The sequence below is a fragment of the Sylvia atricapilla genome, chromosome 1 (assembly GCF_009819655.1).
Source record: "Sylvia atricapilla isolate bSylAtr1 chromosome 1, bSylAtr1.pri, whole genome shotgun sequence".
Classification (NCBI taxonomy): Eukaryota; Metazoa; Chordata; class Aves; order Passeriformes; family Sylviidae; genus Sylvia; species Sylvia atricapilla.
In genome coordinates, this window is record NC_089140.1 from 2,248,880 (window position 1) to 2,266,078 (window position 17,199).

At 53.5% G+C, this 17,199-nt stretch overlaps 2 protein-coding genes across 3 annotated transcripts; one reads left to right on the top strand and one right to left on the bottom strand.

Moving 5' to 3' along the window:
- Positions 1-562: 562 nt before the first annotated feature.
- Positions 563-2,318, bottom strand: MRPL55 (mitochondrial ribosomal protein L55). The gene is made up of 4 exons (XM_066313488.1): positions 2,211-2,318; positions 1,357-1,438; positions 1,065-1,248; positions 563-761 (listed from the first exon to the last, which is right to left on the bottom strand). The coding sequence occupies exons 1-4, from the start codon at positions 2,314-2,316 to the stop codon at positions 618-620; spliced, it is 516 nt and encodes a 171-aa protein (XP_066169585.1). The 5' UTR covers positions 2,317-2,318; the 3' UTR covers positions 563-617.
- On the top strand, positions 2,241-13,068 carry GUK1 (guanylate kinase 1). Of its 2 annotated transcripts, none has more exons than XM_066313467.1 (8): positions 2,241-2,357; positions 7,721-7,834; positions 8,591-8,632; positions 9,365-9,461; positions 10,635-10,773; positions 12,008-12,092; positions 12,391-12,476; positions 12,891-13,068. In XM_066313467.1, exons 1-8 carry the CDS (start codon positions 2,315-2,317, stop codon positions 12,924-12,926), a joined length of 642 nt encoding a protein of 213 aa, XP_066169564.1. In that variant the 5' UTR covers positions 2,241-2,314; the 3' UTR covers positions 12,927-13,068. The 2 variants fall into 2 exon arrangements, with proteins under 2 accessions (XP_066169564.1, XP_066169574.1); XM_066313477.1 differs by lacking the exon at positions 2,241-2,357 and adding an exon at positions 3,615-3,751.
- Positions 13,069-17,199: the final 4,131 nt, after the last annotated feature.

The window sequence follows — 17,199 nt, forward strand, 5'->3', positions numbered from 1 at the left end:
CTGCATGGGGGTTCTGGGTTTCACGGGGGAAGGTTCATATGGTCTGGGGGTTTCAGGTTCTAGGAAGGGGCTCACAGCTGGATGGGAGGAGAGCTGGAGGAGCGGGTCGTGGCCTGGGGATGGAGCCAGTGCGGAGCGCATTACCCGGCCTGGAGCAGAGGCTGTGCACCCGAGAAGTGGCTGCACGGCCGGGGGGGGGCCATTACCTGAGGGGAAGTTTCAGGGTCAGGGCCGCGGGAAGCTGCAGGACCTGAGGCAGGAATTTGCCCGTCCCCAAGGTGTGTGAAAGCAGCTCGGGGCGGTTCCCTGCACCCCGGGCTCCTGCAGGTTGAGGAGTGCTAGGCCCGGAGCCATGGGGTCACCCCCGAACCCCAAACCCGAACCCGAACCCCGAACCCGAACCCGAACCCGGCCCCGTTCCCTGACGCACCTCCGGCCGCCGAGCGCCCGCCCGCCGCTACCACCGCGGCCACGGCCGGAGGGGGGACGGAGGCGGGCGGTACCACCGCACCGCCCAGCGCGGGGGGAGCCCCGCAGAGCCGCACCGCCACACACCGCTTGATTTATATATGTATATATATTTATTTATAGATTTATACATTGCTGCTTTCAGCGCTTCACTTCTTCCAGAACTTCTTGTAGGTGTTCAGGTCGATGCCCTCGAAGGTTTCCTCCTCCTTGGCTTTAGGCTTGCTGGGGAACTGCCGGCGCAGACGAGCCTTGCGCTCGGCTTCGGGCAGCGTGTTGCTGTCCAAGGGCATCTGGGGACACGGGGGACACGGCGATGAGACCGCGGGGACACGGTGGGACTACCCTAGGACATGGCATGAGCTCCCTGGACACAGCAGGAGACCCCTGGGACGTGGTGTGAGACCCTCCCCAGGGACAGGTATGAGCTCCCAGGACATGGTGTGAAATCCCTGGGACATAGTGTGAGCCCCCCAGCATGCAGGGCGAGCTTCCAGAGACATGGTGCCAGTTCCCAGCACACAGCATCACGCCCCTGGACAGGGTGACACACCCCAGGGGACACAGCGTGAGCCCTTGGGACACTGTCCCCATACCATGAGGATCCTCTTGGGCTCGCTGTAGCGCAGGCGGACGGTGGAGCCGTCGGTGTTGACCAGCAGCACGGGGTAGAGGCGGCCGTAGAGCTGCCGGTGCAGGTGGGAGATGGCGGCGCGGTTGGAGTTGTTGCGGACACAGGCAGCGAGCGGCGGCCGGGCCGTGGCCTGGAGACGCAGGGCACTGGTGGGAGAAGGGAAGGAGAGGGGCAGTGTCACCCTGGGGGTGACATGGACTCCACCAGGCCGCTCCCAGAGCTGTCCCACTGGGTCACAGGCACGCCGTGCTCACCTCAGCGCCCGGCTCGCCATCTCAGCCCAGCTGGCACAGACGGGTCCAGCAAACGGAGCAGATGACACGGCCTGGGGACACCCTGAGGGCAAGGAAAGGTCCTGGTGTGGCTGTGGGGCAACTCTGCTGTGTCCCCATCACTGTGAAGCTTCCACATGCCCTCAGCAGCACGGAGCAGCCCCATGACAGCTCCCGCCATGGTTTGGCTCCATGACAGCTCCCTGCTCAATGGTTCAGCCCCACTAATTGTTCCCCCATCCCAGCAATGGTTCAGCCCCAAGAATGGCTTCCCCTATTCCCGCAATGGTTCAGCCCCAGGAATGGTTCCCCCCACTCCATCAATGGTTCAGCCCCAGGAATGGTTTCCCCTATTCCCGTAATGGTTCAGCCCCAAGAATGGTTCCCCCGATTCCCTCAATGGTTCAGCCACACTTATGGTTCCCCCCATTCCCGCAATGGTTCAGCCCCAAGAATGGTTCCCCCTATTCCAGCAATGGTTCAGCCCCAGGAATGGTTCTCCCCATTCCCGCAATGGTTCAGCCCACCACGTCTTCCCCAGCCATGGGTTACTTTAATTATTAGCTCCCCCCTCTCCCCGTCATGGTTCAGCCCACCACGGTTCAGCCCCATAATGCCTCCCCCACACGCACCTTGGTTGAGCCCTCCCACCTCTCTCCAACCATGGTTCAACCCCACTATGGCTCCCTGCCGTCCCAGCGTGGTTGGGCCCATACTGCCCCCTGCGTTCTCCCCCAGCTCCCCGTCCCAATCCCGGTCCTGCGGTGCCGCCCCCCACCATCACGGTTCACCCCCACACGCCTCCGCGCGCTGCGGCCCACCGCCCCTTCACTCACGTGACCGCTGCTTCCCCAGAGCCCCGCCCCGCGGTGACGTCAGGGCGCGCGTGGCGGCGGCGGGCGCTCGCGGGGGCTGCCGGGACCGCCCCCCCCGGCCCCTCATGATCCTCGGGCGGATGCGCGGGGCGGGCATCGCCCGGGCGGGTGAGCGGGGACGGGGCCCGGGGCTCACCCTCACGGCCACGGCGTGCCGAGAGCCTCCCAAGGGCCGTGCACAGAGGGGGTGTAACCGGCCTGAGGAGCTCGGTCACTCATAGGGCTCCGCGGCGGAGTGGCCTCGGGGGCGATCAGCCCCTCACGGGAGGCCTGGAATGAGGGGTCCTGGCCGGCCCTGGGGTCCTCTGCCCCTCAAGGGGCTCTTGGGTGAGGGGGCCCAACCAGCTCTGGAGTGCCGAGCTGCTCGCGGGGTTCCTCTGCTGAGGGGTCGCGGGGTGCTCAGCCCCTCGTGGTGGCCCTGGATTGAGGGGTCCTGGGTGGCCTTGGGGTGCTCAGCCTCTCACAAAGGCCTTGGGCTGAGGGGCTCCGGCAGGCCTCAGGATGCTCAGCTGGTCACAGGCTCCTGGTCTGAGGGCCCTGAGCCCCTCACGGGAGCCCTGCGCCCCTCACGGGAGCCCTGCGCCCCTCACGGGAGCCCTGCGCCCCTCACGGGAGCCCTGCGCCCCTCACGGGAGCCCTGCGCCCCTCACGGGAGCCCTGCGCCCCTCACGGGAGCCCTGCGCCCCTCACGGGAGCCCTGCGCCCCTCACGGGAGCCCTGCGCCCCTCACGGGAGCCCTGAGCCCCTCACGGGAGCCCTGCGCCCCTCACGGGAGCCCTGAGCCCCTCACGGGAGCCCTGAGCCCCTCACGGGAGCCCTGAGCTGAGGGGTCCCAGCTGGCCCCAGGCTGCTGAGGGTCTCATGGGGCTCCTCTGTCCCTCGGATGGGGGGTCTCAGACACTGAGGTACCGACCTGGGGATGCTGATCCCCCCCTGGATGAGGGGGCTGACACCCAGCCCTGAGAAGGCTGAGCTCCCCCTCATCCGCTGCATCCTCCACGTCCTGTGTTATCCTTGTGGGATGGCTGAGGTGGGTGGGACAGGTCACAGCCCCCGCAGGGCTGTCCCTGGGCTGGCTTTGTGCCCTTCCCAACATCCACCCCGGGTCCCCATCGCTGGGCTGCCCCAGGCTGGCTCCCAAGATGTCCCTGGTTAGATAAACCAGATAGGGATGTGCTTGTGGAATCAAGGTGAGGTTTGTGGGGTGTGGTGAGGTAAGAAGGGTTTAGAGATAAGCATCCCTCAGGTGTCCTAAAACAAACACCTGTGGGGAAGTGGGTGGCAAAGTCACACCTGTGTGAGCTTTATCTCTGCAGAGGTTTTCCCAGGTGGGTAAACTGGTCTGGTTTACAGGAGGACATGGTCTGGGAATAATAGCTGGCTTGGACCTCCCTGATTTCTGCAGTGACCTTGAGCAAAGTGGTTTATGTTCTGTCTGCAGCATCACTGCTCCCTGCAAGCCAGGAGTGCAGCCAGTGGAGAGGCTAATTAGTGCTTTTTAGGTAATTATTTCCAGGAAAAAAGTGGCTGAGTTCCAGCTCTGCACTGCTGTGGGATGCTCTGCTCTTCACAGAATCACAGGATAGATAAAGTTGGAAGGTTGGAACCTCCCTGCTCCTGTGCTGCAGATAATTCCCTGTCTGTCACAGCAGGAGCTCTCTCTCTCTTTTTGGAACCTGTCCCAAATCTTAGAAAGGTGGGAGTGGCACCTTTATAACAAATCTGCTAAAAATAGGGGCTGGGATTATAATCCTAATCCGGGAGACCTTTCTCAAGGCTCCAGGGAAACTGTGCTTTAATCTTCTTTCCTTCTTCATAAGGGGGCTTTGCCTTCCCTGTAAAGCCTCTCTGCTAATCACTTTTAATTTGGTTAACTCTGGTGATGTCTGTCCTTTGCTTCCTTGGTTATGTTGCCACCTGTGAGGTGAAATCCAGGGTGAATTTAGCAGCAGGAGCAGACCAGGAACCATTCCTCGCATCCTCCTGTGACCACCTCGTGTTTTTGCAGCCCAGGGGGGGTTTATGTGGCTGTTTGTGCTCAGTCCCAGATGTGGGAGATAATTAATATTGTCAATTAGTTGGGCTGTTCTCTTGCTGATCAACTCCACAGTGGTTTTGGTGGATTAGGCTGGATCCCAAACCATTTTTTTTAGGAAACCTTCTGTGCTGGGTATTTGCAGATTGGCTGCTCTGAAAACGCCAAAATCTGACAAAAGGAAGAGAGGAAAAAAACCTGGAGCTTCTGCCTAAAATAAGTCCATCTTTGTGACATTCCTGCTGCAGCCAGCATGGAAATGTCACACACCGATGCATCCCTGGAACCAGACAGGAGGGAGAAAAAAGCCCCATCACCAGATTTGGGGTTTGGAGGGTTTTTTTGTTGCTTTTCCTGTGGGTTTTGAGGGCTGTGGGGAGGAGCTGTTTGGCAGGGATTGCCCTGGGAAGTTGTGGATGCTCCATCCCTGGCCACTGGGGCTTGGAGCAGCCTGGGATGGTGGCAGGTGTCCCCATGGCAAGCGGGCAACAAGATGAGCTTTAAGGTCACTTCCAACCAAACCTTTCTGGAATTCTGTGAAATTCCCAGTTTCTTTCCACAGAATCTTTCCTCCTGTGAGGGCCCAGCCCCGTCACGTGGGAGTGGAAATGGCTTTTGTTCCCTGTCAGTTTTCCCCTGCAGGAGAAGGGATTCACCAGGGAGGCAGGAGGAAACACCTGCAAATCTTCAGGTTTATTTTTAGCCGTTCTGAAACAAGTGAGACGTGATCACAACACAGATGTCTTTTCTCTTAGCTGTGAGTATTTTGGGGAAAGAAAAGGGAGCAAAGTGAAGGTAGAGGATCCTGCTGTGGAAGTGGCTTGGATCTGTGAGCAGGAGGAGTTTTCCTGTCTCCTTTGTGGTTGTGAAGCTGAGGTGAAGCTGTGTGGATTTGGTCCCAAAGAAAGAGCGATGTTCCTGCAGAAGGAAAGTGCCTGGAAGTGTTCCAGCTTGGCTGGAGCTTGGAGCAGCCTGGTCTAGTGCAAATTGTCCTTGCTCGGGGCAGGGGTTTGGAATTAGATGGTCTGGGAGGTCCCTTCCAACACAAACCATTCCAGGATTGTGCACAGCCAAGCTGCAGGCACAGGGGCAGCTCTGCTGTTCCCCATGATCCCAGACCAGCAGGGGCTGGCTCCCCTCAGCCTTTCGGGGCTGTTGGATGCAGCTTTGCCAGTCAGGAGAGCAGAGAGTGGAGGAGGCACCTGCAGGGAAGATTAAAGCTCAGCAGGACTGTTCTCATTGGCTCATTAATTAAGGCTTTAGGAGCTCACAAATAGCCCGGCTCTGTCCCGGGGAGCCTGTGCTGCTGCCGGGGGCTGCGCTGCTTTCCTGGGCTGGAAGGGAGCACAGGGAACAGGTAAGGATGTGCTGGAGCCTGCCCATTCCTCTGCCCCCTCCCCACATTGTCTGGGCTGGAATGAAACCATTGGAAGGGATTTGGGGCAGCTTTACATTTCTACTGGTGTTGGCTGAGGGGCAGATGAGCTTTTCAGGGAGGAGAGGGGAAAGCTCTTTTCCTCCTGGCTGAGATCTGGGACTGGGATTCGTGCATCCAGCACAGTTCCAGGAATGGGATCTGGCACATCTGGAAACCCCCTGCTGGCATCCCAGTGTCACTTGTGGGGTTTTCAGGGTGCCTGTGGGAGCTGGTGTGTGATGGAGGAGAGTTGTTTGGGGGGCGGATGGGTTGTGAAGCACATCAGGATGGCTGAAGGGGGTGAGCTTGTGTGGAGGGTTTTCCAAGGAATGTTTAGGGCTCACCTGATGGAATTATGTGAGAGAGAAGAACTGAGGGAAATGCTTTGGATAACTCCTCAGGGACTGCTCTGCTCCCTTGCTGCAAGCACTGAGTAGCATTTCCCTGGTGCTTTCTTTTAGTGTTGAACATTTCGGTAAAACCTGTGTTTTTTTGGAAATTACAGAAGTTTATGGACCAAGAGAATGCTGGGAGGGTCCCCAAAGGACTTCCTAGAGTTTGTTCAGCCTTCTGTCTTTGGGATGGTGGATCCTAATCCAGCAATGTGGCGATGAGACTGGTCCTCCCAAGGTTTCATCCCTGAGGCAGCAGCACTCTGAGGGCACTAAGCAGAGAAAAAGAAAGAATAAAAGGATTTCCTTACGGACGATTATTGACCGGGGGAGTTTTCCCCACCCGCCTTGCCGCTCTTGGCACCTCCTTATCCTTTTGTGTTTTAACATCCCTCGGCTCAGCCTGGGATGAACCGCGGTCAGCCCAGCGACATCCTCAGGGAGCAGAGGGAAAAGTTGTGTAATTAATTCCCCGAGGGAGGAGGGATTTAGGGCTGAGGAGGCGTCCCGCTCACGCAGGCGGGGTCAGGCAGAGGGAGCCCGGCGGGATTAGCCCGCGGCCGCTCTGGTGAGACAGCATTTGGCTTAAGGCTCTTTGAAAAGTGATTTGTAAGGTCGGGGTGACATTGCTATGAGCTAATTTAAAATGGAAAGGCATTAGCTGCCTCTTGGCTGGTGGATCCCCCAAGCCACACCCAGCCCAGGAGGATAAAAAAAATGCTTTTCCGAGGATTTTACTGCTTGCTGGGAAAGTACCTGTTTTTAAATTGGGAGAACTTGTTTGGTTTGTCCCACTCTCACCATCACTTCTGGTTTGGAAGCTGCTGATGGATGGGGGTCCCCAGTGGTGCCCCCCACCTTCACTGAGCATTTCTTCTTTTCTCAGGAGGATAATTAACCTTTCTTCCTCTCCAGAGGAAAAAAACACATTTTTATCTTTCCTTCTTTCTGGCTGAAGAAACAACTGCAGCAAGTTCTGTGTGGCCCCAGGCTGCCTTTTTTTTTTGACTGTACCATGAACTGATCTCTGGGATCTCTTTCTTCCTTGCCATGAAACACCTGCAGATGGAGTTGGTGCTTCAGGAAATAAGAGAATAAACCCTGAGCATGGTCATGGCACTGATTGCACCTGAGTTCAGATGCTGTTGCAAGGGTTTGGGGGCTGGTGATGCAAAATCTGGTCTGCAAACTCCTTGAAGCCCCTTTCTCCCTGTGAGAGGGAAGGGACTGGGACTGTACCTCTGTCCCATGATCCCAAATGCCACCAGGATTTTGTTCCTTTTAGAGAGAGTTTTCTTTAGGATTTTGGCCCCAGTGAGACCCAGCTGTGATGGAAAACAGCTGGCTTGACTCATCCCAGTTTAGTTGGCAGCTAAATCCCAGTTTCCTCCTCCTTTGGGTTACATCCTATGAGTTTAACCTCAGTCTCTTGAGTGTTTCTGCACTCCCAGTACTTTGTATCAGCTCTAGGCTTGGGATTTTGCATCATTTCACATTTTCCTGCAGAAATTTGTACCCAAGGGGAAAAGGATTGGTGCTGTTCGGAGGAGCTGGGCTCCTGGGAATTTGACTCCAGGGAATTTCCATGGGTGTTTGTAAGCAGACACATTTTTCTGTCTCTCCCCAGTCATGCAGGGACCAAGGCCAGTGGTTCTGAGTGGCCCATCAGGTGCAGGGAAAAGCACTTTGTTAAAGAAACTCTTCAAAGATTATGAGAACGTCTTCGGCTTCAGCGTCTCCCGTGAGTATCCAGGGCTGGGGAGGAGCTCAGGAGTGCCAGCTCAGAGCTTCCTCTATTTATACCCCAAATAATGGTTCTTCATGCTCTGTCTGTGTCTCACTCTGTCTGTGGGCTCTTGGGGATGTTTAAATAGTTCAGGGCACCTTTTACTCCTGGTAATGAGTGGCACGTCTAGGATTGGTCTGGAGTAGCATCATTCCAGGTTTGGTGACTCCCCACATCTCTAAACACAACTCAGAGAGGAAACAAGAACCTTCTGAGTGATTTTTGACTCTGAAACTAACAAAATCCTCCCCACATTTCTGCTCCAAAAGCCATTTGATTTTTCCGTGGAGCTTTGTAAGATGTTTTTGGGTCCATTTCCCAAACGTGTTTTAATGTCCCAACTTTGAGACTTCACTTTGCATACTGCAAGTTAAATCTGTCCTTTGAGATCTGAATTTACTTCACCATGAAAGAACAAATGCTGGATGTTTAAAAATTTAATGCCATGGGAGGAGAAAAAAACTCTTAACATTATCTATTTTCTTTGTGTGTGTGTGTGATCCTATGCTCCTGATTCAACTGAATCTCTCATCTCACTCCAAACTAAACCTTATTTTTCACAAATTACCTCTTGGTAGAATTTTTTTTTTCCCCTAGAGATCCATGTGCCACTTAGACCTTGGCATTTCTTTGATCCTGCAACACCCATGGGTGATGTACAGAATTTAAAAGGCTGTTTTCTCTTTTCTTTTTTTTCCTTTTTCCCTGCAGATACCACAAGGCAGCCAAGACCTGGAGAAGTGAATGGCAAAGGTGAGCCTGTTGCAGTCAGGTCTGTCTCACTGGACTCTCCAAATAATTCATGTTTTCAAAGCTGGGCTCTCATTTTAGGGTACTGTGCTCTGAACTTGGTGTTGGGTGATTTGATTTTCCAAAGTTCCACATAGTTCTGGGGAGTTATCTCCAATGGCCACTGCTTTGGGAAGTGCAGCTGCTTAGTGAGATGGTTTTAGCTGTGTTAATAGCTTGTGCCCAGCTGTTTTCTCATGTATTTGCATATTTAAGAAACAATCAAATGAGGTTTATTCCTAATTTCCAATGGCAATTTCCCTCTCAAGTGAAAGGAAGGAATTTGAACAGATGATAGTGAAATATTCCTTTTTAGTTAATTTGGTTTTGATGTTCCCTTTTATCTCTCTCTCTCTCATCCCATTCTGGTCTTTAATTAGAAATCCTTTCAAATGACAGGATTACCATTCCTGCTGTAATGTGTCCCACACCTGTAGGCAAGGGAGGAGAAATTCCCATTGCATCAGGAATGGAAAAGGATGTGGAAAATGGAGTGGAGCAGCATTTTTGACCACACAGAAAACTCCAGAATGTTTTGAGCTGGTTTGGAAGTGAATCTCTGCAGTCTGCCAGCATTGTCTAAAGCAGATTTTAAGTGTCTTCTCCCCCAAAAACCCATAGGTGTCATTTTCACCGTGAACTTTTCCTTCAAAATGTTAAATTTCTGTCCATTTTTCCCCGTTTTCCCTTCTCCAGATTATCACTTTGTGACCAGGGAGGAAATGCAGAAAGAAATTGATGCCGGTGAATTCATCGAGCACGCGGAGTTCTCCGGGAATATGTACGGGACAAGGTAGGTCAGGTGTCCCTGCCTGTGCCACAGGGGCTGGAATTCGATGGTCTTGGAAGATCCTTTCCAGTCCAAACTGTTCTGGGATTCTAGAAAATAAATCCAGAATCTCTCCAAGCCCCTGAGGATGCTCCTCCTCAGATGTGGCATATAAAGGAGTTGTCCCTCATGCTTAGCAGAAGAGTTGAAGTTCTCACCAATCCTTTCTGCTCCCTAAATCTCATCAGTGAATAATAATAAATGATTAAAGAGCTTGAGGCAATTGGCCATGTTGGGGAAGAGAAATTGTCTTTACAGCATATAAAAGCCACCATCTGAAAAATTAAGTGGAGGATGAAGTGACCCAGATGGAGCATCCATATCCATCCAGCATCCTTCAGGGGAGCATGTGGAGTCAGTGGATCTTTGGTGAAAGGGAGTTCTCAGTGTTTTGCTCTTTGGTGAAGGTTGTTTCCATGTTTGTCACAGAATCCCAGGATGGTTTGGGTTGAAAGGGACAAAAAGATCATAGAGTTCAACCTCCTGCCATGAGCAGGGAACTTCCCTCTATGTAGTGAAGTGGGATAGTAAAGTTAGGGTCTCTTTGAGACGTCGGATCGAGCTACGATACGTTCACACTGATGCAGTGATAAATGTCGTACTGACGTTTATTGTTTGTGCACTCATATTTATTTTCTTACAACTTTATTGACATTACAAGGCACACAAAGAATGTACACATTTGCTGCCTTAAGGTGGCTACTGTATTAGTACTATACATCTACATGTGAACACCCATTACCTTAAATACCTTAAGAAATACCTTGAGAAAGAGGTGAATTTTTGCTGTGCCACAACGTGAATTTCCACTGCGCCAAAAAGGCCCAGTCTGGAATTGCTCACACCTCACTCCAAATACAAGTCATGTCCTCCATCTCTTAGAAACTCTGCTACAGAATAGTCACACCTGATCCATTCCCACACCTTCCAGCATGGCTTTGCCAGCCTCTCTAGCAGGAGACAGCAGCTCCCTGCTCCACCCAGAGCAGTGACACTTGGAGAAACTCTTTTATCACGAGCAGTTTTAAACTCTCCTGCCACAGCCTGGGCACAGGGGAGGTTCTCCCACTGCTGGAGGGGGACACCCCAAACCCTCCTTGGCCTCTCTGACCCTTTCCCTGTGTGCTGTGTCCCCAGTAAAGGAGCTGTGCAGGCCGTGCAGGCCCAGAACCAGATCTGTGTCCTGGATATCGACATCCAGGGCGTGAAGAACATCAAGAAGACGGAGCTGAACCCCATCTACATCTCGGTGCAGCCGCCGTCCATTGAGATCCTGGTGAGCGCCCGCCTTGCTTTGCCCGTAGCACTTAGAGGTAATCAGCTCTGCAGCCACAGGGCTCCCCCTTCCCTCGGGGCTCCTCAGGGCCCTGCACTCCCTGGGGAGATGTTCCCAAACTGATCTCACAAGGATGGTCAGGGGCTGGGAACACGAACCCTGTGAGGAACGGCTGAGGGAGCTGGGGGTGTTTATCCTGGAGAAAAGGAGACTCAGGGGTGACCTTGTCACTCTGTACAACTCCCTGAAAGGTGGCTGTGCTCAGCTGGGGTTGGGCTCTTTCTCCAGGCAGCACTGATGGAAGGAGAGGACACAGCCTTGAGCTGCACCAAGGGAAATACAGAATGGATATTAGGGAAAAGTTTTTCACAGAAAAAGTGATAAAATACTGGAATGGTCTGCCCGGGGACATGCTGGAGTCACCATCCCTGGATGTGTTTAAACAAAGCCTGGATGTGGCACTCAGTGCCAGGGTTTAGTTGAGGTGTTAGGGCTGGGTTGGACTCGATGATCTTGGAGGTCTCATCCAACCCAGTGGTTGTGTGGTTGATCTCTGCCCAGCACAGCTCCCCAGACTCTGGCTCTCAAGGATAAATCTTTCTGTGTTTTTGTTTTTTTGAGTCCTTCCTCATATGCTTTCCACACCTTGGTTATGGACTCCATGGCCAGTCTTTAAATGCATTAATTGTGCTTCATGCTGTGCTGAGATTTGCCTCCACAGTTAAAATTAAACCCAGGGAGGCTGGTTCTGTGCAGCACCTTAAATTCTATGCCCCTCTGGTCTTACCCTAAGTGATTGCAGTGAGACTCTGGCAGAAGCGGAATCAGTGTCATGGTTCAGAGAGGGATGAGGACCTGTGAGGACAACTCCTGACTCTCCCCTCTTGCTCTCAGTACATCAGGCAGGCTCTGTTTCTCGTTGAGTTTGTGGAGGAGGAAGCCAGCAGCACCAGATGCCAGAGCCCAGCAGAGAGATCTCATTTCCAGCAGTACCTGGAAAAATAAATAAATGAGAGGGAGGTGAAAGAAACCTGGGACCCTGAACTCTAGGTAGGAGATCCCAAGCCCAGTTTGGCCACTGGTTTGCACTGGGCTGTGGGTGAGGCCCCTCACCCTTTGCAGGGTGTTCTCACGTGCCCGTGGTTACAGACAACACCAGCCTGAGGGTGGGGGAGGTTTCTACCTGCAGCCTCCAGAATATTCATTTCTCCCACATCTTTGTCCCTGGATTTAGGAGAAACGGCTACGGGACCGAAAGACTGAGACAGAGGAGAGTTTACAGAAGCGTTTGACTGCAGCCCGTGTGGACCTGGAGCTCAGTGAGTGCTTGGGGTGTGCTGTGTGCAGGGACAGGGCGTGCCTGGGGGATTTGGGAGCTGCTTTTTGTGGGAATATCTGATTTGTGCTCTCTAGCAGTGCTGGCAGGGCTTGCCAAGAGCTGAGTTGGATCACTGCTGCATTTCCCCCTGCAGATCTTCGGGCAGAGCAGTTCATTAGCAGCAGCTGAAATAATAATAATGCTAAAAAATAATATTAAATGCCACAGGACTTCGTGCATGAGAGCTGACACAGGAAAGAAAAATTCTGCTCTAATTCTTTCTTCATCATCTTCTTTAGGTAAAGAGCCTGGGCTGTTCGACCTGGTCATCATTAATGATGATTTAGAAAAGGCCTATTCCGAATTGAAGGAGGTGCTGCTGGAGGTGAGTCCTTGGGGATTGTTTCTGCCTCATTCCTGGGCCAGGCAGGTGAGGGTCTGTTCCCAGGCAGCCACAGAAATGTCACCTTTTCCCACACTTTGTCTGCCTTGAGCTGCTGAGGGACAGATTGAGTGCAAGTGCCAATGGATCAGTGGCCTAAGAGTGGGAAATGAATCCAACACAATCCTGAGTTGGGGCAAAAATAAACCAAAATAAACATTAATCTCTGGGAAGGAGAGAAGGGGATTCCTATTTCTGGAGCTTCCAAGTCAAACCTTGCCTTGTCCCTAAAGGTGAACTCAGGGCTTGGTCCTGTGATCTGAGCTGTTGGTCACTCCTGGTCTCCTAAGCTGTGAAACCAAGAGTTATTTCCCAAAGAGTGGCAGGTTCTCAGTCTCTTCCCTGATCTCCTTGCAGGAAATCAAGAAGACCGAAGAATCCAGGAAGTCCTGAGCTGACCCTGCTTGGGTGTTTCAATTTTGCACATCATTCCCGAAGCATGTCACACTGTTTGATTCCAAAAGACATTCCCTGTAGGCTGCTCCTACCCCCAACTTACTTTAGGATGTTTATATTAAAAGGAAAGAAAAGGAAACCCGGTCATGCTTGTGTTTCTGTTCACTGCATGCTCAGCACGTGCTCCCCCAGGTTTGTACCTCGGGATTCTTTGGGAGCTGCCAGAGGGCTGAGCCCTTCTGGAGGGCTGTAGAGAAGCTGTTGGGCTGATGTGCTTAAAGGGAGAAATAAATCCCTTTTCCTAGGGGGAATCCACTGCATCCAGGAGCTGCTGCTTGTCCAGGTCTCTGTTCTGCCACCTGGAGAGCTTTGCACTTAATTTCCCAAGGTTTCTTGAGCCTTGGCATTGAGGTTTTCGTGGAACTTCCAAGCCCTTTGGTCCCTACAGCAGGACATACCCTGAGTGTCCTTGGGTTGGTTTCTCACACTGTGAAAACTGGGGACAAGCTGGGAGAGCTGGGAATGTTCCCCTGGAGAGGACAAGCTCCAGGGAGAGCTCAGAGCCCCCAAAGGGGCTCCAGGAGAGCTGGAGAGGGACTGGGGACAAGGGATGGAAGGACAGGACACAGGGAATCCACTGCCAGAGGGCAGGGCTGGGTGGGAGATTGGGAATTAGGGATTCCTGGCTGTGAGAGTGGAGAGACCTCAGAGAAGCTGTGGCTGCCCCTGGATCCCTGGAGTGTCCAAGGTCAGGTTGGATGGGGCTTGGAGCAGCCTGAGATAGTGGGAAATGTCCTTGCCTATGGCAAGGGATTGGAACAAGATGGGCTTTAGGAACCCTTCCAACCCAGATCCCTCTGGGATTCCATTCCATGGGATGTCCAGTCTGAGCTCCCACCCTACAGGTGCTGACTTCAGCTGCTTTCCCCCAAACCAGCTGGGCCCTGCACTGCCAGGCTGGGATATTTCCTCACCCAAACCACATCTTACCTGAGCAGGTTTGTACCTAAACGACTCCTGGTTTTGGGTTTCATCCTCTTCGCATCCCACCCCTCCAGTTTATGCAGCTGCTGTTCAGTACCTCGTGGTCCAGGTCGTCTCCAAACTTCCCTACTCCATTTTATGGAGACAACAACAGAAACCCCCCTTGAGCTGCCCTTTTAGTACCTTCTATTCACAGCCATGATTTGATGATTGTTTTCATCATTTACCTTTCTTGGACTGGTTTGACACACCTTTCCTAGATTTCCTAGAAAATATCACTTCCTGCTGTGGGTTTCCCACTGCTTGGTTCTGGAATTGGCTAAACAAGCAGGAAAAATCCTGTATGGATGGATTCGCGGTGTGAACCGCTGCGTCCAGGCTCTTCCTGCGCCATCCAGTGACGGGCTCTGATCATTTTTTTCCCTTCCGAATCGTGGGAATTGGTTACAATTCGACGGACGCGTTTGCAATGGGAAAAGGTCTCCTCTAGATGGCAGGAACGGCGGCGGGAAGGCGGCGGAGCAGCAGAGCAGGAGCTGCGGGACACGGCGCTCGCCTCAGCCCGGAGCTCTGCGGCCACCGCGTGGCACCTGCGGGACTGTCACCAGATGGAAGTGCCCTCCTGCTCCCTGCGGATCCCTCCAGCCCCTGGCCCGGCCTCGGCTCATCCCTGCGGGACAGGTGAGTGCTCCGGCCGCGTGGCAGCTCTTGGAGAACGGGGGGAAAAAAACCAAATCCTTCGGATCGTTTGTGTCCTTTTTCTCTGGTGAAAGGGAGGGAGAGGGAAGTCTCAAATGTCCCAGCCTGGTGGGGAGCCCTGCTGGAGCTGCTGTGTGGGACAGAGCGGACCGGGAACGCCTGGAACGCCGGCGCTAACGAGGTGACAGACCGGCCATCGGGATGGCGATGGGAAGCACAGGGAGCAGGAGTGGGTGGTGGAGCCAGGCTGGTCCCCAGCCTGTGGAGCATCTCCAGGGAGTCATTTTGGGTGCTGTCAGCAGTGCCCCTCTGCAGGTTTGTATTTTAGAGGGGCTGTGCCGTGCACTGAATCCCAAAGCTGGGTGAAGGCACTTGTTGCAGTTTAATTCCTGCACCCTCAAAAACGGGATCTCTGCTTTGTTAATTGTGTTTGTGGTCATCAGTCCCTTTCTGGATCTGTGGGTTTGGTACTGGCTCATTGGGGTGTCCCATTCCCACATCCCTGGGGCAGACTGAGCACGGCAGGTGTCAAATGCTGGGTTCTCCACAACTGGAAACATCTGCTCCCCGTGCTCCATGTGGGGCTGGGATTGAGGGATCAGAGTAGGAAATTGAGGTACAGGAGGATTCCAGCCCAGGGGTTGTCTGTGATTAAAGATATTCCTTCTGGAGGACCATTTTCCCACCTCAGTCTTCCAGGCAGGAAGGTGCTGTTCCCATCTCAGGGTACACTCAGGTAAAGGAGCAGGCCTGCTCCTGGGTTGCTTCCAGAAATGTCAGAAATAGGGATTTTATGTAACTATATATTCATTGTTCTGTCAGACTGAGATAAATTTGGACAGACTTCAGCTTTTTTCAGCAGAGATGCTTTGGGAAACGTGGCAGCACCTACATCCCTGCAGGAGGAGGATGCTGAGGGAGGAAGAGTGCAGGGGATAGTAAAAGCTGGGAAAAAAACCTGCCCTGGGAGCTCTCCTGTCTGAGGCTGAGGACATTCTGGGGCCAATGCCAAAAAAATAACAACCCCTGTAGCACTTTCCCTTCAAAGCTGTTGCTTTGCAGTCATCGCATTGTTTTTTTGTTGAATCCAGACTGACACACTGCTTCTGCGGCAGGAGCTGATTATTTCCTCCCCATTTTTCAGTTTTCTGCCTGCCCATGATGTTTGGCAATAAAAACACTCCTTCAAGGAGTGAATGTGAGGTTTGGACTGTGAGGTCGCCTCTGCTCTGAGCCAGCAGCACCCTCCCTGGGAAGGATGTTGTGCAGGGATGCAGGAGGACAGGCAGTTCCCCAAAGCCCAAATCATCCAAGAAAAGCTGGAGCCACACTCCAGGACACCTTGAAGCAGCCAACATCACCCCAAAGCCCATTTTCCCCCATCCTGATGAGCCCCCGGTCCAGAGACTTGTCCTTGCCGTGCTCTTCCTTCGGCATCTCAGTGCCGTTGGAGGCAGCGCTGATTTTTCAGGCTTCCTTCCATGCCACTGCAGAAAGGCACCGCGGGGCAGAGCCGGCCTGGGAAATAATTGGGCAGCCGGCGTAGAAAATGAGCAACGAGGGGAAGAAGGAGCAGGAATAACCCTGATTTTCCCGCTTGTCCATCAGGGTCCGGCTCGCTCCGTGCGCGGTGCTGCGATTGAGCATCCCAGGTACGGAAGTGGGAGGGGATTTGTTCGCGTCGGAACACGGGGAGGGTGTGTCATGGGTGTCCTGAGGGCCGCCAGAAGTTATCCTGTGAGGAAAAACTCCTGGGATCTTCTGGAGAGGCTGTTCATTGAGGGAGGCTGCTAATTCCCACCTTTTTTTTTTTTTTTTTTTTTGGCAATGACAGCTTTCCTCCTCTATGCATGATGGAAATATCTTCTAGGAAATCCTCCAGCAGCCTGCAGGGCTGCTAACAGGGGAGCAGGGAATTGGGGGTCTCATCCTCATCCCTCCACAGTGCAGCCCGTGTTCCCCAATCTGCCAGCGTGCAAAAACCTCTGGCAGCTCCCAGCTGCTCCAAAATGGATAAAGAGGGACAGAGGGAGGTGGACTTGGGATGGATTTCCCCAGCCATGTGGGTCCTGGGCTTTTTTTTCAGGGGTTTGCAACTGGGCTGGGTGGTGTGATCCATGCTGGGGTATCCTGATGTCCCTTGTGCTGTCCCACAGGACAGGGAGGTGACCGCCACGCTCCAGCTGCTGCCACCTCACGCTGAGACTCTGACCAGCGCCACCAACACTGACCACAGGTAGGTCTCGTTCTCCCACACCAGCCAATAACCCTCCCTGGGATTAACTGATCCAGATGGAACTCAGATCTGTGCCAGCATCCCTTGGCCAAAGCATTGCTCCTCCAGGGCTTTTCTCTGGGAAAGGAGGTTGAGTGGGAGGATGGAATTTTCTGCCCAGCGTCCCGCTGCTCCGGATGCTCCAGGGTTCTCGTAGGAGTTCTGCCGTGCCCATCAGCTCCACGAGGCTGAGAGTGGCCCTGGCAGCTGGCTCAGGGCTTGGGCTGTGCCTGCCTTGCTGGGAGCTGTTATTTGGGTCAGCCACATCGACTTGGATGTGCAACTGTGTCATCCCTGGAGAGCGCGGGACGC

Bases quoted from the DNA above. Each gene is read 5' to 3' on its own strand.
- GUK1 (XM_066313467.1), top strand. From the start codon at position 2,315: ATGATCCTCGGGCGGATGCGCGGGGCGGGCATCGCCCGGGCGG. The intron at 7,835-8,590 runs GTGAGTATCCAG...TTTTCCCTGCAG, and splicing joins CTTCGGCTTCAGCGTCTCCC to ATACCACAAGGCAGCCAAGA. The intron at 12,093-12,390 runs GTGAGTGCTTGG...CATCTTCTTTAG, and splicing joins CCGTGTGGACCTGGAGCTCA to GTAAAGAGCCTGGGCTGTTC.
- MRPL55 (XM_066313488.1), bottom strand. From the start codon at position 2,316: ATGAGGGGCCGGGGGGGGCGGTCCCGGCAGCCCCCGCGAGCGCCCGCC. The intron at 1,439-2,210 runs GTGAGTGAAGGG...CCTTGCCCTCAG, and splicing joins TCTGGGGAAGCAGCGGTCAC to GGTGTCCCCAGGCCGTGTCA. The intron at 762-1,064 runs GTATGGGGACAG...CCGTGTCCCCAG, and splicing joins AGCCCAAGAGGATCCTCATG to ATGCCCTTGGACAGCAACAC.